The following is a 25,700-nucleotide window of genomic DNA, read 5'->3' on the forward strand; positions in this document are numbered from 1 at the left end:
AACGTAATACGTTTTAACCTTAAACAATCCTAACGGCAAGAACATGTAGTTTAACAAATGAATTTATATTTTTAGTTGGGGTTTTGCGAAGTCTACAAATGGGTAGATATGTTTACCGTCACCTACAGCGCCATATCTCAACTTCAGCATAACGTATGAGAGCGGTGTCGAATTCTAAATTTGCCGTCGGGGTTTCCGTTCCCAGTGGACGCAAATTTTTGGTCATTTCACGTTGATGTTTTGCAGAGGACGGCTAAAATAATGAAGGAAATTTTAAAACGCACGTGCTGAGCTATTTGTTTTACCCTTTAGATCCTTCGTTTGTTCCGTTCTCGTCTGGGCCGTCTGAGTAGGATCATATTTCTGAGTTCGTAAAAATAAAGCCAGATCAGATGAGAAAGTACAGAGAAGTGGTTCATTAACTTGATTCACATCTATGACCATCTATGGCTTAAAAATGAATTTTTAATTTACACGCTCAGAGATTCTGAGTGTCTTCCTCAGGTTGCACTTCTCTTGTGGGTTCTTACACTCTATTTAAATAAGTGTTTTTGAAAAAAGTCTGATTGTTAACATATAAATTATAATAGCCATTAGCTGGACGGAAATAATCCAAAGTTGTCTGGCAGGTATTAAAGCTGAAAGTAGACTGAAAAACGTTGTATAGTCGCCTTTTGCAATACCATTTGCCGTTAACGTCACACTTAAACTTTTCTATTTTAGAAAAACTTCTTTCTCATGCATGATGATTCTGAGACAAGCTGTCAACTGTCATTCAACATCACTAAATTATTCTATTTCGGTAGTCGCCATTCTATCATGTGCTTTATTCATGTTTGCCTTTAGATTCAGATCACGCATTGCGTTCAGCTACCTTCCTTAAAAATGACTTGTGTTTCGTCTTTTATATGTAAATAAATTTCTCTAAAATTGTTGTTTTCACTTCTTGTCTTCCAAGTCTATCTGTAATCATACTCGTGATCAACAAATCGGACTCCCACTTCGCAGTCGTTTGATTTAGTCGATCCCTCGTATGATTACAGACCGAATTAGACTTCACTCGGTTTTATTACCATCACTAATCTGTTTCGCTTTCTATGGAAATTATCATCAAGGCTTTAAGAGTCTCTTTAGCTGATTTCTTTCTGGTTGACCTAGATGCTTTTTAAACCGAAAGAGAGAAAATGCTAAATATTTTATGGAGCGGCTTTACACGATATAAATGGCCGGAATACGTCGATTGAAAAGCTGTCACCGTTACAAGAATTTAGAAAGTCTTTGAGCAGAAAGCGACTTATTGATTAAGCTGACAGTTGGACAGCTGGCAGTTCTTTCTGGTTGACCCATATGCTATGTTGTAGTTTGAGCCCCCGAGCTGTTGCATGTTCGCTCACTAGCTTACGATGTTTCTGGTGAAGGTACACAATATGTCAGCTTTACTGCTGATATATAACAGAAATGGGCTAATTAATACGACTTTGAAGTGAAACTCCTTCTTTGAATAGTCACGAACGAAGTTTAAAGATTGGGATACAACTCAATCGACCCCGCTAAAAAATATATATATAAAATATCTTGTCTACTGGTATTCTGGCACTTATTAATTCAAAATGACCGGTTAAGGAAGTTGAAATAAACCAGGATCTTCAAACTCCTTAGAAAAAGTCACTTCAGACCGCACGACTTCGTGTCTATACCTAACTGGCAACTCAAAGAATTTTTAAGAAAATTTTTATGACGGCTTAAACCGTTATTTAGAATAATTATGGCTTAATGATCGTTTGATATATATAATTCTAGGTACATATTTTGTAAACACTTTTTGTAGAGCACTGTCGTTGAAATTTTTCCAAGGGGTTAAAGGATCAGATAAAAAAATAAGATCGAATTGATCACATGTAGAATCCAGTAAATAAAGACAAAACATATTACATAACCACAGCCCTTTCATTATATATACCAGAAAACATATAATTAAAATCCTCTTTTTTCACAATGAAAAGAAAGTTAACTTATTGTTTGAATGAGTGTGCTTGAAATAGGTTTAAACGAAGGGACGAAATTATATTGAGAGCAATAGAAAGAACAACATCTGTTTATTCTTTGGCATGAGAAATAAAAAGAGATATCAAAGAAGTACATGGGACATTGGGGTTGACTGAATTAAGAAAAAAAAATTGATCTAGAATTGAAAGAAATGTTGCGCTTTTTAAACTTCATCAATTCCTTCCTTAGCACTCATATCACCTCCACTTTGTAATTTACTTTTACCTTTGGGAGTGCATGACATTTGTCGCTCAGTAATATTTACACCTTGAATAAATGACCTCACCAGAGCACTTAACATAAGTGCGTTTATGCGGTCGTTTATGGCAACGGAAAACGGTAAAATTAAATTTTTCAGTTTAATAAGTTTTTTCTCAAAAGAATCTCTTGGTTTCTCTGTGATCCTTTAACATACTGTATACTACATCCTGCAACATTTTCCTTCACTTATTATAAGCTGTCATCACATGAAACCAGCTGTCAAACGTTATTCAACAAATAACGCTATTTCAGTTTTTGCTTTCCAGTCGTTTGCTTAAGTTTTATTGTCTTTTTAATTTAGATCACGCCTCGCAGGGGAAGAAAACAGCCAGCTTTCATTTTAACTTCATTTTTTCCCCGTTTCCCGCTCCTCAATTACCAGGCCGTTCTCGCACACACATTCCTGGCTTTTTGTTAGCTGATATTAGTTTTTCACGACTCATTCTGGCTTGGAAGCTGACATCCGTCAATCGTCTGGTACAAAAATAGTATGCAAACAAGCGGTCAATTAAAAAATACAAAAATCAGCATCAAGTAACTGAAGCACAAATTTATGATACGTATTGAAAGCGTACAAAAACCTTTACAGTTTTACGCCGTAAATACTGTAGCAATTAACAAAGATGTTTATAAATAAGGACATGCATGTTATTTTGTGGCAGATTCTTTCCGCGAGGTAGTATCGCTTCTTTACAGCTAATTTTTTACGAAACAAAATAAAAAATGCGATAACTAATAAATTCTCAGGGAAGTCTCTCCTTTCCTTAAACTGAATGTTGTAATTACCAGCTGTTTACATACACGTCAAGAGAAGAAAATAGACTGAGAAAATGGAACTTTCTAAAACTTTCCTGAAGCCAATGATATTTCTATTTAAAGTAGAATTATCCAAATGAGATCATTCCCAACTCTTTCATCTGCTAATCAAAATGAAGGTTCAGGTACATCTGTCGATATTCTTAAATTTCTGGAGAAGCTAACGTATGCAATTTAGAACAATAATAATATCTATGCAAATCATCACTGCGTTCACTTGAAAAAAGAGCGTTCAGAGCTGTTGGCTGAATGTCGGCGATGTGATCGCAACGATGAATGGAACACAGGTAACGAGCTACTTAAATCCAGTTACTGAGGGAAAGAGAATCGAATTCAACTTTGCTTACAGCTTTTATAAAATAACAAAATATAAAATAAAGACAGGAAAAAGTTAATAAGCGAGTAAGAAAGGAGTTTTTACTATGGGAAAAATCATTTGGATCTGTTCCTCATGGAAAACTAAATCCAACTCAGTAAAAGAAGTTGGACTAAAGAAAGTAAATGAAAGGTATTTGTCAGTAATCAGCTTTGTTTTGTTTATTGAGACTAAAGGTAGCCCCCCGAGAACTACTCAGTGCCAAAGCTTGGTTAAAGAAAGGAAAATTATCCTTTTCTTAAAACAACTTCAGGGATACGGTTCATCGAAACCGATATTTATCCTTTTTTACTCTTTTGTCCTTTTGTTCTTCTTTGATAGTCATATCACCTGTACTTTGGTTTTACCGCGGCGACTGAATTTTGTTGCTCAACGATGTTTACATTTTGAATAGATGGCCTCGCCGAGGCACAGAAGGTTAATGAGTGTATGCGATCGTTTAAGTCGGTTAAAGCAACGGAGATATCATCTTTGCTCGAATACAGAAACAAGATTAAAGGAAAAATTTACATCGTAAGCCATATGAATTCTGTCGTGTAAATTTGTTAAATTATTACAAGTTCTCCTGGTGACTTATGAAACCATACCATTTTTCTCGCATATAGGAAATCGGCTTTGTCCCGGCTGTTTCCTTCCCTTTTATTACAACTTCCTGAAAGTTTTCTTTAAAACTCCAACCAGTCTACTGAGCAACAAGCTCAGGCTAATTAAACTTTCGATGGCAACATAATTAAAAATAAATTCTGAATTGAAAAGAAGACTTATGAAGCCATACCATTTTTTATAGCACATAAGAAGTCGGCCTGATATTGTCCTCTACCCTTCCTTTTTGTTACGACTTCGTGAAAATTTTCTTTAATACTCCAATAAGTTTACTAAGCAACAAGACTAATCAGTAAGTTCGAGGCTGGATTAAACTTTCGATGGCAACATAATTAAAAATAAATTCTGAATTGAAAAGAAGATTGTAGATCTTTTCGCTACTAGCTGTCAACCGTTATACTATATCAGTAAACATCTGCGGCTGGGCTATTTCTGGAGCCATTGGAACAATATTGATAATGATTATATAAACTCATATAAGATGGGCTCTTGCTTATAAACTTGAGAAAATTGTCCCTTTTGCCGACAATATTTGAAAAAGCATATCGATTGCTTAATTTCGGACAACAGCTGATTCCAACCATACTTTTCTAAGTTAGAGGTCTCAGGTGAAGACTGTCGATTTTCTAGAATTTTCCTAGGTATGTTCATTGATTAAACATGTGAAAGTTTCATCTATATAAGATAGATAGGCTGTGTTTCCAGTCGAGTTTAGGTACCCACCGCAAGGCTGTTGGCTGAAGAAAAACCTGATCTCTTGGTATCGAAAAATGTTTGCAAACGTGACAGCAATGGTGAATGGAACACAGTCCATGTCGAGCTGCTTCAACCCCACAGCGAGAAGAATTGGAGGAACCTTCGCCTACTGTCTGCTATTTGTTGTGTCGCTGGCTGCGAATACCTTCATTGGAATAATTGTCTATAGGACGAAAACTATGAGAACACCAATCAACATTTTGATTGTAAACATGGCAATCTCCGATCTGTTGTACCCGATTTTCCTCTTTCCTAAAATTTTTGTAGAGTTAAACACGGCCGGCAACTGGCTGGTTGGCGGTCCCCTTGGCCATGCGGCGTGTAAACTGAGTTCCTTCGTTTCAGATTTCTCAACTCTAGTGTCAATTCAGAGCCTGTTGTTGATCGCAGTGGATCGATTTGTAGCTGTAGTATTTCCTCTCCGTTCCCCACTGATCAGTTCAAAGCAGTGCCGGTACTTCATTTTCGTCATTTGGATCGTCGCCATGGCAGTCCATTGCCCATATTTGATCGCCTTTAAAGTTCTTGAGTATTCAGAAGGGTTAGTTTGTTGGTTGCAGTGGAATGACACATTTGGAGAGTCCCTATCGCAGCAAACCTACATACTGGGATTGATCGTTGTTACCAGATATGTCCCTTTGGTTTTGATTTCCAAACTTTATTTTGGCATTTCCTTAAAAATTAAATCGCAGAAGATTCTAGGGAAGCAATCAGCTAACGCAAGAGAACGGCGTTTGAAGAAAGAAAGAAATGTTCTTAATATGTCCGTTGCCATTGTCCTGGTGTTCGCCGTATGCTGGTTGCCACTCAGCATCTACGCCTTGCTGTTCCATTATTCATCAAACATGGCTATGAGGTCATCTTGTGGCATGGAATACTTTAAAATTATTGCCTTTCTTCTGGCGCACTCGTACTGTGCTGTAAATCCTTGCATCTGTTTTATCTTCAGTGGTAATTATCGTCAAGGTCTCAAGAATCTCTTCGATTGTTTTCCTGCAGGTGAAGCTGCTTAGTTACCGTTTTCTCCCCAGCCTTCTGCATGCTGTTTGGATTTATCAGCGCATTGATGTGGCTGAACATGCCCGCCGTTTCTTTATCCCTATTTATAGAGAATTTGAGCAGAGAAAGTTTTGAGACGCGGGCAGCAACAGGAGAAAGAATAAAACTAAATCTGGCGCGATTTGACACTAATTCATCGACCGTAAGGAATAAGAACTTTTAACTTGCGGCTGCCGTCCGCGTCTGCCGTCGATGCTTAAGCTCTCTAATAATTACACTTATGAAGTAGTTGGTGCAGCGAAACCCATCCATCAACTGATTTACTGTTTGGTGACAACAAACTTTCCACATTTTACAACTCTGGCCATCTCTTTCTGACTTGTTGAAACTGTTCGTAATCCCTTTTAGAAGAGCCTCGCTATATTGCTTCTGAAATTTTTGACTTGGCACCCGGAAAAAGACAACCCGTATGTATTTTCAACTGGTCAGGCAAAGTGACAATAGACGTTGTTGAGATAATGTGGGATCTCCTTAAGACACACGCCAGCGGCAACGCGTAATAGATTAAAGAAAAACTTTAGAGCTGAAGTTAATCAGAAAGGGAATACTGTAAACGTTGTAGCGGCAACGTGTAATAAATCAAAGAAGAAGCTTTAGAGTTGGAGTTAATCAGAAAGGGAATACTATAAACGTTGTAGCGGCAACGTGTAATAAATTAAAGAGGAAGCTTTAGAGTTGGAGTTAATCAGAAAGGGAAAACTATAAACGTTGTAGCGGCAACGTGTAATAAATTAAAGAAGAAGCTTTAGAGTTGGAGTTAATCAGAAAGGGAATACTGTAAACGTTGTATCGGCAACGTGTAAGAAATTGAAGAAGAAGCTTTAGAGTTGGATTTAATCAGAAAGGGAATATTGTAAACGTTGTAGCGGCAGCGCGTAATTGATTAAAGAAGAAGCTTCCGTGAGCACAATTCTTGGTACCTTCCGCCCAGTTTGCTCATGCAAGCTAGTTTCCTTCAAACGCCCCAATAGTTGTTTGAACTGTGGTTTCAGGATTTCCGGTTTTAATGTTTATATAACAATCATTTTTTATATAACGATCAATAAGCTGCTATAATTAGATGAGAAAAAATAAAGTCTGATTTAAATCCAAGATGAAATAAATAAGATCAAAAAAAGCTATGCGGACTGGTTTTTCTCTCATAAGCTAAATTGTTATTACGGTTATTCCTCTCAAGTTCCGTATTTATCGGATTGACGCCTCACCTCGATTATGGGCCCTCCCCTCTCCTTCTGCTTCCCCCTCCCCACCCCCCTGCTTGCAAAAAAATCGTAGTGTATAGGAGGAGGCTCTTTAGAAGGCGATGGTTAACGGTTAAAATGTCGGCCATTTTACGGCTAGCGGTTAAATTCCTTCCTTTGTGATTACTAAGAAAATTTTTACTGTTAACTTTTTTGCGACTAAAGGTTAAAATTTGGCAATTTTTCCGCCTAACGGCTAAACTTTTAGGCCGTTTTATGCCTAACGGTTAACCCGATCGAGAGCCTCTAAGAGGAGTGTAACTTATTCAATATTTCCTTACAATCTCGAAAATCATTGCCTATGGTACATCTTCGTGTATTCTAGGTAATTAGAGTTAAAGTGCCCATGACACGAAATCTTTTTGGCGTAAATATTTAGCTTATTAAGTGTAAAAACCAATTTCCATAAAAGAAAAATTTCAAAAAACTTAAAACTCGGTTTTTTCGGGCCCTAAAGCGCTTTTATTTTGTCTTAAAAGTGTCCCGTGGACTGGTAACGAATTAGCGGGTGATAAAGTAGAAAATTGTGAAACTTTCTTCTAGATTTGTCCTACTTCCGGCTCCACCATAGTTGCCGACGGCAATTTTAAAAACAGCTATTAACTGGAAAATGCAAACAAAATTTCATGATCTATGACAACAAACCCAAATAAAGACCTAAAATAATAGGTTTGAGTGTGAATCATCAAAATGAAATATTCAAATTTTCACATCACTTCCACAGCAAGCGGTAATACATATAGAGGTGTTTGTGACTTCCATAAGATAATACTTTACTTTAACGGTGACTGAAGAACGCGTCTTCGGAATGTCCACGAACTTGAGCGCAACAATGAATGCAACTCAGCCGTCGAACTGCTATAATCCCACAGCATTGAGGATTGGGCACACAATTGCTTACTGCGTAATATTTATTATTTCTGTGGTTGGAAATTCCTTTATTGGAATAATTGTTTACAAGACAAAAACCATGCGAAAACCCATCAACTATCTAATTGTGAACATGGCTATGTCAGACCTACTGTTCCCGATATTCTTGATCCCAAAAACTGTAGTAGAGATACATGACGATGATTGGCCCATTAGAGGCCATCTTGGCGAGGTTTTGTGTAAGCTCGCTCCTTTTTCAGCCGATCTCTCCTCTGTTGTGTCAATTCAGAGCCTTGTGCTCATAGCAGTGGATCGATTTGTAGCTGTGGTATTTCCCCTCCGTTCTCCGCTCTTCAGTTCAAAATTGTATCGCTTCTTTATTCTCGCCACGTGGATCATCGCCATGGCTACATTCATCCCGTATCTGGTCGCGTTCAAGCTGGTCGAATATGATCATGAGTACAAGTGTGTGCGGCAATGTATGCGTGTTTTTGACGATTCCTCGTCGGTGACAAAATACTTTATGGCACTTTTTATTGCATTTTTTTATATTCCCTTCGTTCTGATGTTTATTCTATATCTTGCGATTTTTTTGAAACTGAAGTCCCAGAGAGGACCAGGCGAACACTCAATGAACGCTCAAATTCAGCGCTTGAGAAGGGAGAGAAATGCACTGAAGCTTTCCATTGCTATTGTGTTAGGGTTCGCTGTATGCTGGATTCCATTCAGTATTTTTGCATTAGTACGTATGTTTGCAGATGAAAACAATGCTACAATGTCCTGTGGATTCAAACAGTTATTAGAGCAAGTTGCTCTGCTACTGAGTCGAACAAATAGCGCTATAAACCCCTGCATCTGTTTTATTTTCAGTGGAAATTATCGCCAAGGTCTTAACAATCTCCTCGGCTGCTGAGTGAGTTGCCAGGGCTAATAAAGATGCAATGTATCATGGCAGCCGCTTTGGAATATAATAAGAATTGTTTGTAAACTGAACTGAAACTAAATTAAATACATCATTATGAAAAGTAAAGAACATCCACACTTAAGGGTTTAGAAACAAATCTGTTGCCGTAAAAACATTTTTTTCCTAGGGGTGAACCGTTGATATGCATTAAGAAATCCTGTCAACGTTGCATTAGAAACAACTATGAATAAAACATATTAATCAAGTAGTATCTGATAAAATCTTACAGTCATGTGCATTAGAAAGGGTTTTAATTCCTGTCGGATATAGAATATCATCTTCATTTGGATTATATTATAAATACTATACAGAACACAGGGAGAAACTTATCATTTTATCAATCACTTTATCGTAGATTAGACCATATCAGATGTATTAATCCAAATTTTCTAGATTCCGAACGCTCAATCACCAACTTTGTTTTGTGAGGAAACATATACTGTGCATCATATATTGCTTGCTTTTGGTAAGAATACAATGTAAGAAAGTTTTCCATTTGGCCTCGTTTGTTCAAACAGGTGCTCATACTGGTAAAACATTAGCAAACACTTACATAGAGATTCAAAAATAGGACGCGATATGCTGGCGACATCCTGACGCAATTATCAAATAGTTGATTCTCTCAATCGTATATTATGGGTGGAAAAATATCTGAAAGAGGAAAGCTACCGACAACAGAATATAAACATTTAATATTCTCTTGCTACTGATTAAACAATTCTGTTCAAAAAGAGTCCGCTTGTTGACGTCTGTCAGATCTCTTTTCTTTATTTCGAATAGCAACATTCAGTAAATAAAGTTTTCTTGTCTTCTCTCCCCCTCAATTTATTCATGAATCTCGCCTGTCGGAGGCTTACAGTCAGCAAAGACAGGCGAGGAGGCAGGCGCATAAAAGATGGCACGCAGAGGTTTCTTTGGACGTAGTTTCGTTTTATATTTCTTAATTGAAATAAGAGAAAGGGCTGCCAATGACTCACTTATTTAGTACAAAATTGTCGAGAAATCATGACTAGTTAATGAGATGAAAGAGATCACGGATTCTTTTACACTTTACCCCCCTATAATTCTGATTAAGATTTCATATATAATATAAACATATTCAAATTAAATAAAGACAGCCGAAAAGATATGAACATGTTCAAATAAAGACAGACGGAACTTAATCACTTCTTACTACAGGCTTCAGATGACACCCAGTTTTCATGGAGCATAATGGGGGACGAATTTTAAAAATGTCTTTTTCCTTTACACTTTGGCCGTCAGAATCAAGAAAATGTCAGATCTGCGAAACAAAGTCATCTGTGTCGGAAATTCGCTCTCGTGTAATTGTATGAAAATTTCCCAAATGCTTCTGATGGAAAAAGGAATATTATCTATTCATCAGACAAAACAGTGATATGGTCTTGTGGATTTTAATATTTCACGGAGATTGTCCGATTTTTGATGTACTCATACTGTGCTGTAAACCCCTGCATTTGTTTTATTTCCATTGGACATTACCGCCAGGGTCTTAAAAATCCCTTCATTTGCTTCTCCATAGCGCTAAGGGCTAATCAGGTTGCGCCGCCGCAGCTAAGCCCCGCACTAAAATGCTAATTAGTCGCAATCAAGGATAAATTTCGTACTGACCGTTTTAGTCAGAACTTAAGGAAAGTCAAGTTTACAGTAAAAAAATATCTTTTTAGTAAAAGTTCTTAGTTGAATAAAGGCCTATTTACACGGTACGACTTTGTCGCATGCGACAAGCTTACGACAGGCCTACGACACGAATTGTATCGTGTAAATCAAACCTACCACTCGCTTACGACTGTCGTGCACGTCACGAAAAATGTCGTAGGATTTTAAAACATGTTTTAAAACGCTGCGACAATCGTAGCCGAAATTGATAGAAAATGACGTATTTTGTGACAAATTTCTACTGAGTAGGGGAGGAAGGTGAAATTTTCTTGCGTCAAAATGGCGGAGGAAGTCGCCTCCGGAAAGTCGAAGACTGCTTCCAAAGCGAAAAATACATTCTCAGATGAGGAAACAGAGAATATGATATCACTGTGGAGCGAGGAAGAGGTTCTTTTCCTTCTCTTGCAAATTATTGAAACAATGACCGCGGCCCAAACGAGTGGAATTGCACGCGATTTTGGCATGTCGTAGGTGAAGATGTCGTGCGCGTGTAAATTGTCCTAAGTCATGTCGTAGGCCTGTCGTAAGCTTGTCGCATGCGACAAAGTCGTACCGTGTAAATAGGCCTTAACAAAGGTGAACTTTGTCGATTGTCAGTTTGGTGTTTTTAAAAACTATGATGATAAAGACGTTCATTGGTCCCGCTTGAAACTGATCGCTCATTTGCATTCAGCGGCATGTCAAAAAATCAGAAGAAGATGAGAAGCCAGGTATAAAAGCTTAATTTTTTATAACGGAAAATCTTGTTAACCTCAAGAAACTTTATGGGAGTTTTGGTGACGAAAATAAATTAACAAGTTAGTGAAATTAACTCCCCGAAAAGATGTACAAGACATAAAGCAAGAAGCGTATTCCTGTCTGAATGGACTTCAATATAAACTAACTAATTCAAGCAAAATTACGCTGCTATGTCTGTTCATGCAGTTCTTATTTTAAAAGTTGTGTTCAGAGCCAAAGATTGGTTAAAAAAAGGGAAATTATCGTTTGCCTAAAACAACATTAGGGATACGGTTCATCGAGACCGATATTTATTCTTTTTTTACTCTTTCGTCTTTTTGTTCTTCTTTGATAGTAATATCACCTGTACTTTGGTTTTACCGCAGAGACTGAAATTTGCCGCTCGGCGATGTTTACATTTTGACTAGATGGACTCGCCGAGGCACATATGGTTGATGAGCTTATGCAGTCGTTTAAGTCAACTATTTATCTCCATTTGCTATTATGCTTTTTAAATCGAAAGAAAGAAAATGCAAAATTTTTACAGAGCGGCTTTACGATACAAATGGCCAGAATACTTTGATTAAAAAGCTGTCACCGTTAAAAGAATTTCGAAATTCGTTAAATATAGAAAGTGACTTATTAATTGAGCTGACAGTTGGAAATTCCCAAAAAGGAATGTTTACACGAAAAGTAGTCTCGCAATATGCAAAGGTGTTTGAAGATAAAGACAGATTAATTAAGTTATTATGACAGAGATAGTTTACCATAGGGTTGTTTTGTAGTTATTGTTTTTGTAGTTAAATAGGGCGAATGAAAGGTTTATTATTATCTAAAAAGTTATTTCAAAACAGTCACAACATGAGTCAAGAAGAACATGGAACTTCAATTTCTAAGATTGATCTTTTCCAGCACTAGTCATTTCAGTTGGCGCTAAACTTAAATCATCCGCTCAGCTGAAGGGAAGTTTCGTGAACAAAGTGCCATCAGGCACAAGCTTATCGGATTCAAATTGCTAACTCGGGTTGAGCCCTGTGCATAAAAATTATGTGTCAATACCGACATATTTCATCGGGAGGTCTTTCAAAAGACAGTTATTAAGTGGCGTTTTCAATGCAAACATCCATAGGGGGTCTTTTTCCATTGACGTGCTCAGTTCACAAACTTCTTACAACCAAATGACCACTGAGAAAAATAAAAATTACTGAAACCATCAATTCGTACCACGAAAGATCTTAATATGTGAACTGGAATCGGGAAACTACTATACATGTTGTATTTCAAAACGTAATACGTTTTAACCTTAAACAATCCTAACGGCAAGAACATGTAGTTTAACAAATGAATTTATATTTTTAGTTGGGGTTTTGCGAAGTCTACAAATGGGTAGATATGTTTACCGTCACCTACAGCGCCACATCTCAACTTCAGCATAACGTATGAGAGCGGTGTCGAATTCTAAATTTGCCGTCGGGGTTTCCGTTCCCAGTGGACGCAAATTTTTGGTCATTTCACGTTGATGTTTTGTAGAGGACGGCTAAAATAATGTAGGAAATTTTAAAACGCACGTGCTGAGCTATTTGTTTTACCCTTTAGATCCTTCGTTTGATCCGTTCTCGTCTGGGCCGTCTGAGTATGATCATATTTCTGAGTTCTTAAAAATAAAGCCAGATCAGATGAGAAAGTACAGAGAAGTGGTTCATTAACTTGATTCACATCTATGACCATCTATGGCTTAAAAATGAATTTTTAATTTACACGCTCAGAGATTCTGAGTGTCTTCCTCAGGTTGCACTTCTCTTGTGGGTTCTTACACTCTATTTAAATAAGTGTTTTCTTCACTCAATTTATGGAAAAAAGTCTGATTATTAACATATAAATTATAATAGCCATTAGCTGGACGGAAATAATCCAAAGTTGTCTGGCAGGTATTAAAGCTGAAAGTAGACTGAAAAACGTTGTATAGTCGCCTTTTGCAATACCATTTGCCGTTAACGTCACGCTTAAACTTTTCTATTTAAGAAAAACTTCTTTCTCATACGTGATGATTCTGAGACAAGCTGTCAACTGTCATTCAACATCACTAAATTATTCTATTTCGGTATTCGCCATTCTATCACGTGCTTTATTCATGTTTGCCTTTAGATTCAGATCACGCATTGCGTTCAGCTACCTTCCTTAAAAATGACTTTCATATGTAAATAAATTCCTCTAAAATTGTTGTTTTCACTTCTTGTCTTCCAAGTCTATCTGTAATTATACTCGTGATCAACAAATCGGACTCCCACTTCGCAGTCGTTCGATTTAGTCGATCCCTCGTATGACAGACCGAATTAGACTTCACTCGGTTTTATTACCATCACTAATCTGTTTCGCTTTCTATGGAAATTATCATCAAGGCTTTAAGAGTCTCTTTAGCTGATTTCTTTCTGGTTGACCTAGATGCTTTTTAAACCGAAAGAGAGAAAATGCTAAATATTTTATGGAGCGGCTTTACACGATATAAATGGCCGGAATACGTCGATTGAAAAGCTGTCACCGTTACAAGAATTTCGAAAGTCTTTGAGCAGAAAGCGACTTATTGATTAAGCTGACATTTGGACAGCTGGCAGTTCTTCCTGGTTGACCCATATGCTATGTTGTAGTTTGAGCCCCCGAGCTGTTGCATGTTCGCTCACTAGCTTACGATGTTTCTGGTGCAGGTACACAATATGTCAGCTTTACTGCTGATATATAACAGAAATGGGCTAATTAATACGACTTTGAAGTGAAACTCCTTCTTTGAATAGTCACGAACGAAGTTTAAAGATTGGGATACAACTCAATCGACCCCGCTAAAAAATATATATATAAAATATCTTGTCTACTGGTATTCTGGCACTTATTAATTCAAAATGACCGGTTAAAGAAGTTGAAATAAACCAGGATCTTCAAACTCCTTAGAAAAAGTCACTTCAGACCGCACGACTTCGTGTCTATACCTAACTGGCAACTCAAAGAATTTTTAAGGAAATTTTTATGACGGCTTAAACCGTTATTTAGAATAATTATGGCTTAATGATCGTTTGATATATGTAATTCTAGGTACATATTTTGTAAACACTTTTTGTAGAGCGCTGTCGTTGAAATTTTTCCAAGAGGTTAAAGGATCAGATAAAAAAATAAGATCGAATTGATCACATGTAGCATCCAGTAAATAAAGACAAAACATATTACATAACCACAGCCCTTTCATGACTTTTGTGTTAGCGAAAAATTAACCCGACCACGCCTTGTCATATATACCAGAAAACATATAATTAAAATCCTCTTTTTTCACAATGAAAAGAAAGTTAACTTATTGTTTGAATGAGTGTGCTTGAAATAGGTTTAAACGAAGGGACAAATTATATTGAGAGCAATAGAAACAACAACATCTGTTTATTCTTTGGCATGAGAAATAAAAGGAGATGTCAAAGAAATACATGGGACATTGGGGTTGACTGAATTAAGAAAACAAAATTGATCTAGAATTGAAAGAAATGTTGCGCTTTTTAAACTTCATCAATTCCTTCCTTAGCACTCATATCACCTCCACTTTGTAATTTGCTTTTACCTTTGGGAGTGCATGACATTTGTCGCTCAGTAATATTTACGCCTTGAATAAATGACCTCACCAGAGCACTTAACATAAGTGCGTTTATGCGTTCGTTTATGGCAACGGAAAACGGTAAAATTAAAATTTTCAGTTTAATAAGTTTTTTCTCAAAAGAATCTCTTGGTTTCTCTGTGATCCTTTAACATACTGTATACTACATCCTGCAACATTTTCCTTCACTTATTATAAGCTGTCATCAAATGAAACCAGCTGTCAAACGTTATTCAACAAATAACGCTATTTCAGTTTTTGCTTTCCAGTCGTTTGCTTAAGTTTTATTGCCTTTTTAATTTAGATCACGCCTCGCAGGGGAAGAAAACAGCCAGCTTTCATTTTAACTTCATTTTTTCCCCGTTTCCCGCTCCTCAATTACCAGGCCGTTCTCGCACACACATTCCTCGCTTTTTGTTAGCTGATATTAGTTTTTCACGACTCATTCTGGCTTGGAAACTGACATCCGTCAATCGTCTGGTACAAAAAAAGTATGCAAGCAAGCGGTCAATTAAAAAATACAAAAATCAGCATCAAGTAACTGAAGCACAAATTTATGATACGTATTGAAAGCGTACAAAAACCTTTACAGTTTTACGCCGAAAATACTGTAGCAATTAACAAAAATGTTTATAAATAAGGACATGCATGTTATTTTGTGGCAGATTCTTTCCACGAGGTAGTATCGCTTCTTTACAGCTTATTTTTTACGAAACAAAATAAAAAATGCGATAACTAATAAATTCTCAAGGAAATCTCTCCTTTACTTAAACTGAATGTTGTAATTACCAGCTGTTTACATACACGTCAAGAGAAGAAAATAGACTGAGAAAATGGAACTTTCTAAAACTTTCCTGAGGCCAATGATATTTCTATTTAAAGTAGAATTATCCAAATGAGATCATTCCCAACTCTTTCATCTGAGGTAACTACAGTTGTAGATACTTTTGCTAATCAAAATGAAGGTTCAGGTACATCTGTCGATATTCTTAAATTTCTGGAGAAGCTAACGTATGCAATTTAGAACAATAATAATATCTATGCAAATCATCACTGCGTTCACTTAAAAAAAGAGCGTTCAGAGCTGTTGGCTGAATGTCGGCAATGTGATCGCAACGATGAATGGAACACAGGTACCGAGCTGCTTAAATCCAGTTACTGAGGGAAAGAGAATCGAATTCAACTTTGCTTACAGCTTTCGTAAAATAACAAAATACAAAATAAAGACAGGAAAAAGTTAATAAGCGAGTAAGGAAAGAAGTTTTTACTGTGGGAAAAATCTTTTGGATCTGTTCCTCATGCAGAACTAAATCCAACTCAGTAAAAGAAGTTGGACTAAAGAAAGTAAATGAAAGGTACTTGTCAGTAATCAGCTTTGTTTTGTTTATTGAGACTAAAGGTAGCCCCCCGAGAACTACTCAGTGCCAAAGCTTGGTTAAAGAAAGGAAAATTATCCTTTTCTTAAAACAACTTCAGGGATACGGTTCATCGAAACCGATATTTATCCTCTTTTACTCTTTTGTCCTTTTGTTCTTCTTTGATAGTCATATCACCTGTACTTCGGTTTTACCGCGGGGACTGAATTTTGTTGCTCAACGATGTTTACATTTTGAATAGATGGCCTCGCCGAGGCACAGAAGGTTAATGAGTATATGCGATCGTTTAAGTCGGCTAAAGCAACAGAGATATCATCTTGCTCGAATACAGAAACAAGATTAAAGGAAAAATTTACATCGTAAGCCATATGAATTCTGTCATGTAAATTTGTTAAATTATTACAAGTTCTCCTGGTGACTTATGAAACCATACCATTTTTCTCGCATATACGAAATCGGCTTTGTCCCGGTGTTTCCTTCCCTTTTATTACAACTTCCTGAAAGTTTTCTTTAAAACTCCAACCAGTCTACTGAGCAACAAGCTCAGGCTAATTAAACTTTCGATGGCAACATAATTAAAAATGAATTCTGAATTGAAAAGAAGACTTATGAAGCCATACCATTTTTTATCGCACATAAGAAGTCGGCCTTATATTGTCCTGTACCCTTCCTTTTTGTTACGACTTCGTGAAAATTTTCTTTAATACTCCAATAAGTTTACTAAGCAACAAGACTAATCAGTAAGTTCGAGGCTGGATTAAACTTTCGATGGCAACATAATTAAAAATAAATTCTGAATTGAAAAGAAGATTGTAGATCTTTTGGCTACCAGCTGTCAACCGTTATTCTATATCAGTAAACATCTGCGGCTGGGCTATTTCTGGAGCCATTGGAACAATATTGATAATGATTATATAAACTCATATAAGATGGGCTCCTGCTTATAAACTTGAGAAAATTGTCCCTTTTGCCGACAATATTTGAAAAAGCATATCGATTGCTTAATTTCGGACAACAGCTGATTCCAACCATACTTTTCTTAGTTAGAGGTCTCAGGTGAAGACTGTCAATTTTCTAGAATTTTCCTAGGTATGTTCATTAATTAAACATGTGAAAGTTTCATCTCTATAAGATGGATAGGCTGTGTTTTCATCCAGTCGAGTTTAGGTACCCACCGCAAGGCTGTTGGCTGAAGAAAAACCTGATCTCTTGGTATCGAAAAATGTCTGCAAACGTGACAGCAGTGGTGAATGGAACACAGTCCATGTCGAACTGCTTCAACCCCACAGCGAGAAGAATTGGAGGAACCTTCGCCTACTGTCTGCTATTTGTTGTGTCGCTGGCTGCGAATACCCTCATTGGAATAATTGTCTATAGGACGAAAACTATGAGAACACCAATCAACATTTTGATAGTAAACATGGCACTCTCCGATCTGTTGTACCCGATTTTCCTCTTTCCTAAAATTTTTGTAGAGTTAAACACGGCCGGCCACTGGCTGGTTGGCGGTCCCCTTGGCCATGCGGCGTGTAAACTGAGTTCCTTCGCTGCAGATGTCTCAACTCTAGTGTCAATTCAGAGCCTGTTGTTGATCGCAGTGGATCGATTTGTAGGTGTAGTATTTCCTCTCCGTTCCCCACTGATCAGTTCAAAGCAGTGCCGGTACTTCATTCTCGTCATTTGGATCGTCGCCTTGGCAGTCCATTGCCCATATTTGATCGCCTTTAAAGTTCTTGAGTCTTCAGAAGGGCTGTTTTGTCGGTGGCAGCGGAATGACATATTTGGAGAGTCCCTATCGCAGCAAACCTACATACTGGGATTGATCGTTGTTACCATCTATGTCCCTTTGGTTTTGATTTCCATACTTTATTTTGTCATTTCCTTAAAAATTAAATCGCAGAAGATTCCAGGGAAGCAATCAGCTAACGCAAGAGAACGGCGTTTGAAGAAAGAAAGAAATGTTCTTAATATGTCCGTTGCCATTGTCTTGGTGTTCGCCGTATGCTGGTTGCCACTCAGCATCTACGCCTTGCTGTTCCATTATTCATCAAACATGGCTATGAGGTCATCTTGTGGCATGGAATACTTTAAAATTATTGCCTTTCTTATGGCGCGCTCGTACTGTGCTGTAAATCCTTGCATCTGTTTTATCTTCAGTGGTAATTATCGTCAAGGTCTCAAGAATCTCTTCGGTTGTTTTCCTACAAGCGAAGCTGCTTAGTTATCGTTTTCTCCCCAGCCTTCTGCATGCTGTTTGGATTTATCCGCGCATTGATGTGGCTGAACATGCCCGCCGTTTCTTTATCCCTATTTATAGAGAATTTGAGCAGAGAAATTTTTGAGACGCGGGCAGCAACAGGAGAAAGAATAAAACTAAAACCTGGCGCGATTTGATACTAATTCATCGACCGTAAGGAATAAGAACTTTTAACTTGCGGCTGCCGTCCGCGTCTGCCGCCGATGCTCAAGCTCTCTAATAACTACACTTATGAAGTAGTTGGTGCAGCGAAACCCATCCATCAACTGATTTACTATTTGGTGACAGCAAACTTTCCACATTTTACAACTCTGGCCATCTCTTTCTGACTTGTTGAAACTGTTCGTAATCCCTTTTAGAAGAGCCTCGCTCTATTGCTTCTGAAATTTTTGACTTGGCACCCGAAAAAAGACAGCCCGTATGTATTTTCAACTGGTCAGGCAAAGTGACAATAGACGTTGTTGAGATAATGCGGGATCTCCTTAAGACACACGCCAGCGGCAACACGTAATAAATTAAAGAAAAACTTTAGAGCTGAATTTAAACAGAAAGGGAATACTGTAAACGTTGTAGCGGCAACGTGAAATAAATTAAAGAAGAAGCTTTAGAGTTGGAGTTAATCAGAAAGGAAATACTGTAAACGTTGTAGCGGCAACGTGTAATAAATTAAAGAAGAAGCTTTAGAGTTGGATTTAATCAGAAAGGGAATACTGTAAACGTTGTAGCGGCAACGCGTATTTGATTAAAGAAGAAGCTTCCGTGAGCACAATTCTTGGTACCTTCCGCCCAGTTTGCTCATGCAAGCCAGTTTCCTTCAAACGCCCCAATAGTTGTTGGAACTGTGGTTTCAGGATTTCCGGTTTTAATGTTTATATAACAATCATTTTAAATATTTCAGACTCAGCCTGTAAAATGAAAGACTTTTTTCGATCAATAAGCTGTTATAATTAGATGAGAAAAAATAAAGTCTGATTTAAATTCAAGATGAAATAAATAACATCAAAAAAAGCTATGCAGACTGGTTTTTCTCTCATAAGCTAAATTGTTATCACGGTTATTCCTCTCAAGTTCCGTATTTATTGGATTGACGCCTCACCTCGATTATGGGCCCTCCTCTTTCCTTCTGCTTCCCCCTCCCAACCCCCCTGCTTGCAAAAAAAATCGTAGTGTATAGGAGGAGGCTCTTCAGAAGGCGATGGTTAACGGTTAAAATGTCGGCCATTTTACGGCTAGTGGTTAACTTCCTTCCTTTGTGATTACCAAGAAAATTTTTACTGTTAACTTTTTTGCGACTAAAGGTTAAAATTTGCCAATATTTCCGCCTAACGGCTAAACTTTTAGGCCGTTTTATGCCTAACGGTTAACCCGATCGAGAGCCTCTAAGAAGAGTATAACTTATTCAATATTTCCTTACAATCTCGAAATTCACTGCCTATAGTTCATCTTCGAGTATTGTTATTATTTATCATTTTGTGGCGAAATAAACTAAATACTTGCTGAAAATGAATAAAATCAAACAAGCGCCCACCTCGAATAAGCGGTCACTCTGAAGGCCTAAAATATTTATTAAGAGCCCAGGACGTTTACCCGAATAAATACGGCAATCCTTGATTTACGCACATACATGCGGTCGATTAAACCACGAACTTATAAAGGAATTCGGCGGAAAACTGCAATCCCTTCCTGATAGATTATACTGATGTTTTGAAATTGACCTTCATTACCAAGAGTTTTGCTAGAAGGCAGCTTTTAATAGGCTAAGCTTTTACGATGGAAAAGTAAATCCGACTCAGTAAAATAAGTTTGGCTTAAGACAGTTAATGAAAGTTAATGAAATTATTTGTTAGTAAACAGCTTTGTTTGTTTATTGAGAATATAGTTAGTTCTCTGAAAACTGCTCAAAGTCAAAGATTTGTTAAAAAAAGGGAAATTATCGTTTGCTTAAAACAACTTCAGAGATACAGTTCATCGAAACCGATATTTATTCTTTTTTACTCTTTCGTCCTTTTGTTCTTCTTTGATAGTCATATCACCTGCACTTTGGTTTCACCGCGGGGACTGAAATTTGTCCCTCGGCGATGTTTACATTTGAAGAGTCCTCGCCGAAGCACAGAAGGTTGATGAGCGTATGCAGTCGTTTAAGACGTTTACAGCAAAGGAGATGCTGTAATCCTCCAAAATATCTTAAGTAAAATTAGAGAATAACACTAATCTTGTTCGTGGCTTGTATGAATTTTTTTCGTTTTAAAAAGTGCGAAAAGCTGAAAGCAGACGGAAAAAGTTGCATAGTCACCTTTTGCAATACTATTTGCCGTTAAAGTCACGTTTAACTTCTCTATTTTAGAACAACTTCCTTTCTTATACGTGATGATTCTGAGACAAGCTGTCAACTGTCATTCAACAACACTAAACTATTCTATTTCGGTACTCGCCATTCTATCACGTGCTTTATTCATGTTTGCCTTTAGATTCAGATCACGTCTTGCGTTGAACTACCTTCCTTAGAAATGACTTGTTTTTCCTCTTCAATATTTAAATGCATCTCTCTCAAGTTGTTGTTTTCACTTCTCGTCTTCCAATTCTGTCTGTAATCATACTCATGTTCAACAAATCGGACTCCCCCTTCGCAGTTGTTCGATTTTGTTAATTACTCGTGTGATTACAGACCACTATTAGACTCCACTCGGTTTCATTACCATTACTAATATGTTTCGCTTTCAATGGAAATTATCGTCGAGGCCCTAAGAATCTCTTTAGCTGATTTCTCTCTGGTTGATCTAAATGCTTTTTTGTAGTTTGAGCCCCGAGCTGTTGCATATTAGCTCACCTGCTTACGATGTTTCTGGTGCAGATACACAATATATCAGCCTTACTGCTGATATATAACAAAAATGGGCTCTTTAATACTACTTTTGAATAATGACATACATTGAGACGAGGTTTAAAGGTTGGGATACAACTCAATCGACCCCGCAAAAACAAAAAATAAACAGATATCTTGTCTACTGGTATTCTGGTACTTGCTCATTCAAAATGACCGGCCAAAGAGGTTGAAATAAACCAACACCTTCAAAATCCTCACAAAAAAGTCACTTCAGACCGCACGACTTCATGTATATACCTAACTGACAGCTCAAAGAATTTTAAACGAAATTTGCATAACGGCTTAAACCATTATTTAGAATAATTATGGCTTAATGATCGTTTGATATATATAATTCAAGGTACATATGTTGTGAATATTTTTTTGTAGAGAGCTGTCGTTGAAATTTTCCTAAGAGGTAAAAGGATCAGATAGAAAATAAGATCGAATAGATCACACGTAGCCTCCAGTTAATGAAGACAAAACATATTATAAACCACAGCTCTTTCATGACCATTGTGTCCGCGAAAACACTAACCCGTCCCCGCCTTGTTATACCCGAAAACATATAATTAAAATCCTCTTTTATTACAATTAAAAGCAAGTTAACATATTGTTTGAATGAGTGTGCTTGAAATGGTTTTTAAACCTTTAAGAAATAAAAAGAGATATCAAAGAAGTACCTCGGACATTAGTGTTTGACTGAATTAAGGAAAAAAATTGATCGAGAACTGAAAGAAATGTTGCGCTTTTTAAACTTCATCAATTCCTTCCTTAGCACTCATATCACCGGCCACTTTGTAAGTTGCTTTTACCTCGAGGACTGCATGACATTTGTCGCTCAGTAATATTTACATTTTGAATAACTGACCTAACCAGAGCACTTAACGTAAGTGCGTTTATGCGGTCGTTTATGGCAACGGAAAACAATAAAATTAAATTTCTCAATTAACTAGGTGTTTCTGACAAGAATCTCTTGGTTTCTCTATAATCCTTTAAAATACTATATCGGCTTTTTAATTCAGATCACGCCTCGCAGGGAAAGGAAGCAGCCAGCTTTCGTTTTAACTTCCTTTTTCCCTGTTTTCCGTCCCTCAATTACCAAGCCGTTTTCGTGCACAAAAGAAAAAAGATACGCATAACTTGACACATTCCTCGCCTTTTGTTAGCTGATATCAGCGTTTCACGACTTATCCTGGATGAGAAACTGACATCCGTCAATCGTCTATTACGAAAATAGTGAGCAAATAAGCGATCAAGAAACAACCACAGCAATTATCATCAAGTGACTAAAGCACAGATCTATGACATGTATTGAAAGCGTTTTACATACACGTCAAGATGCGGAAACAGAAGAAAATGGAACTTTCTACAACTGTTCCTGAGGTCAATGATGCCGCTTCGCAGTCCTTCGACTTTGTTAATCACTCGTATGATAACAGACCGAATTAGACTCCACTCGGTCCTATTACCATTACTAGTCTGTTTCGCTTTCTATGGAAATTATCGTCGAGGCCCTAAGAATCTCTTCAGCTGATTTCGCTCTGATTGACCTAGATGCTTTCTTGTAGTTTGAGCCCCCAATTGTTGTATGTTCGCTCACCAGCTTACGATGTTTCGGGTGCAGATATATCAACAATGAGTGTGCTTGAAATGGTTTTTAAACGAAGGGAAGAAAATATATTGAGAGCAATAAAAAGAATTACATCTGTTTATTCTTTGGCGTGAGAAATAAAAAGAGATAGCAAAGAAGTACATTGGACATTAGGGTTTGACTGAATTAAGAAATAAAATTGATCGAGAACTGAAAGAAATTTTGCGCTTTTTAAACTTCATCAATTCCTTCCTTATCACTCATATAAACGGCCACTTTATAATTTGCTTTTACCTCGGGGACTGCGTGATATTTGTCGCTCAGTTGTTTTAGTAATATTTACAACTTGAATAACTGACCTCACCAGAGCACTTAACATAAGTGCGTTTATGCGGTCGTTTATGGCAACAGAAAACAGTAAAATTAAATTTTTAAGTTTACTCAGGGTTTTTCTCAAATAAATCTCTTGGTTGCTCTATAATCCTTTAAAATACTGATTACTACATCTTGGAACATTTTCCTTCACTAAATATAGGCTGCATCACATGGAACCAGCTGTCAAACGTTATTCAACAAATAACGCTATTTCAGAATTTGCTTTCCAGTCATTTGCATAAGTTTTATTTCCTTTCTAATTCAGATCACGCCTCGCAGAGGAAGGAAGCAGTCAGCTTTCATTTTTACTTCCTTTTCTCCCCGTTTCCCGTCCCTCAATTACCAGGCCGTTTTCGTACACAAAGAAAGAAAAGATACGCATAACTTGACACACATTCCTGGCTTTTTGTTAGCTGATATAAGTTTTTCACGACTCATCGTGGCTGGGAAACTGACATCCGTCAATCGTCTGGTACGGAAATAGTAAGCAAACAAGCGATCAATTAACAAATACAAAAATCAGCATCAAGTTACTGAAGCACAAATTTATGATATGTAATGAAAGCGTCAAAAAACCTTTACAGTTTTACGCCGAATAAAATTACCAGCTGTTTACATACACGTCAAGAGAGGAAAATAGACTGAGAAAATGGCACTTTCTAAAACTGTTCCTGAGCCCTATGATATTTCTATTCAAAGTACAATTATCCAAATGAGATCATTCCCGACTATTTCATCTCTGGTAACTGCAGTTGTAGATACTTTTGCTAATGAAAATGAAGGTTCAGCGTACATCTGTCGATATTCTTGAATTTCTAAAGAGGATAACGTATGCAATTTAGAACAATAATAATATCTTTGTAAATCATCACTGCGTTCACTAAAAAAAAGATAGCGTTCAGAGCTGTTGGCTGAATGTCGGCCGCAACGATGAATGAAACACAGGTACCGAGCTGCTTAAATCCAGTTACTAAGGGAAAGAGAATCGGATTCAACTTTGCTTACAGCTTTTATAAAATAACAAAATACAAAATAAAGACAGGAAAAAAGGTAATAAGCGAGAAAAAAAAGAGTTTTCACCATGGGAAAAATTATTTGGAACTGTTCCTCATGGAAAACTAGATCCAACTCAGTAAAAGAAGTTGGACTAAAGAAAGTAAATGAAAGTTATTTGGTAGTAATCAGCTTTGTTTTGTTTATTGAGACTATAGGTAGCCCCCCCCCCCCCCCGAGAACTGCTCAGAGCCAAAGATTGGTCAAAGAAAAAGAAATTATCCTTTTATTTAAACAAATTCAGGGATACGGTTCATCGAAACCGATATTTATTCCTTTTTACTCTTTTGTCCTTTTGTTCTTCTTTGATAGTCATATCACTTGTACTTTGGTTTCACGGCGGGGACTGAATTTTGTTGCTCAGTGATGTTTACAATTTGAATAGATGGCCTCGCCGAAGCACATAAGGTTAATGAGTGTATGCGATCGTTTAAGTCGGTTAAAGCAACGGAGATATCATCTTTGCTCAAATACAGAAACAAGATTAAAGGAAAAATTTACATCGTAAGCCATATGAATTCTGTCGTGTAAATTTTGTTAAATTATTACAAGTTCTCCTGGTGAATTATGAAACCATACCATTTTTCTCGCATATAGGAAATCGGCATTGTCCTTCCCTTTTATTACAACTTCGTGAAATTTTTCTTTAAAGCTCCAACTAGTCTACTAAGCAACAAGACTAATTAGTAAGTTCGAGGCTGGATTAAACTTTCGATGGCAATATAATTAAAAATAAATTCTGAATTGAAAAGAAGATTGTAGATCTTTTCGCTACCAGCTGTCAACCGTTATTCTTTATCAGTAAAAATCCGTGGCTGGGCTATTTCTGGAGCCATTGGAACAATATTGATAATGATTTTAAAAACTCATATAAGATGGGCTCCTGCTTATAAACTTGAGAAAATTGTCCCTTTTGCCGACAATATTTAAAAAAGCATATCGTTTGCTTAATTTCGGACAACAGCTGATTCCAACCATACTTTTCTTATTTAGAGGTCTAAGGTGAAGACTGTCAATTTTCTAGAATTTTCCTAGGTATGTTCATTAATTAAACATGTGAAAGTTTGATCTATATAAGATGGATAGGCTGTGTTTTCATCCAGTCGAGTTTAGGTACCCACCGCAAGGCTGTTGGCTGAAGAAAAACCTGATCTCTTGGTATCCAAAA

General features: G+C 37.1%; 3 protein-coding genes across 3 annotated transcripts; all 3 read left to right on the plus strand.

The window, feature by feature from the left end:
* The first annotated feature begins 4,872 nt into the window (after positions 1-4,872).
* Positions 4,873-5,871, plus strand: LOC136283645 (neuropeptide FF receptor 1-like). The gene has a single exon (XM_066172834.1). The coding sequence runs from the start codon at positions 4,873-4,875 to the stop codon at positions 5,869-5,871; it is 999 nt and encodes a 332-aa protein (XP_066028931.1).
* Positions 5,872-7,966: 2,095 nt separating this feature from the next.
* LOC131791776 (neuropeptide SIFamide receptor-like) lies at positions 7,967-9,090 on the plus strand. The gene has a single exon (XM_059109159.2). The coding sequence runs from the start codon at positions 7,967-7,969 to the stop codon at positions 8,939-8,941; it is 975 nt and encodes a 324-aa protein (XP_058965142.2). The 3' UTR covers positions 8,942-9,090.
* Positions 9,091-17,612: 8,522 nt separating this feature from the next.
* Positions 17,613-18,716, plus strand: LOC131798693 (RYamide receptor-like). The gene has a single exon (XM_059116369.2). The coding sequence runs from the start codon at positions 17,613-17,615 to the stop codon at positions 18,609-18,611; it is 999 nt and encodes a 332-aa protein (XP_058972352.2). The 3' UTR covers positions 18,612-18,716.
* The last annotated feature ends 6,984 nt before the right edge of the window (positions 18,717-25,700 follow it).

The sequence above is a fragment of the Pocillopora verrucosa genome, chromosome 10 (genome assembly GCF_036669915.1).
Source record: "Pocillopora verrucosa isolate sample1 chromosome 10, ASM3666991v2, whole genome shotgun sequence".
In the NCBI taxonomy this organism is placed as follows: domain Eukaryota; kingdom Metazoa; phylum Cnidaria; class Anthozoa; order Scleractinia; family Pocilloporidae; genus Pocillopora; species Pocillopora verrucosa.

Bases quoted from the DNA above. Each gene is read 5' to 3' on its own strand.
- LOC131798693 (XM_059116369.2), top strand. From the start codon at position 17,613: ATGTCTGCAAACGTGACAGCAGTGGTGAATGGAACACAGTCCATGTCG.
- LOC131791776 (XM_059109159.2), top strand. From the start codon at position 7,967: ATGTCCACGAACTTGAGCGCAACAATGAATGCAACTCAGCCGTCGAAC.
- LOC136283645 (XM_066172834.1), top strand. From the start codon at position 4,873: ATGTTTGCAAACGTGACAGCAATGGTGAATGGAACACAGTCCATGTCG.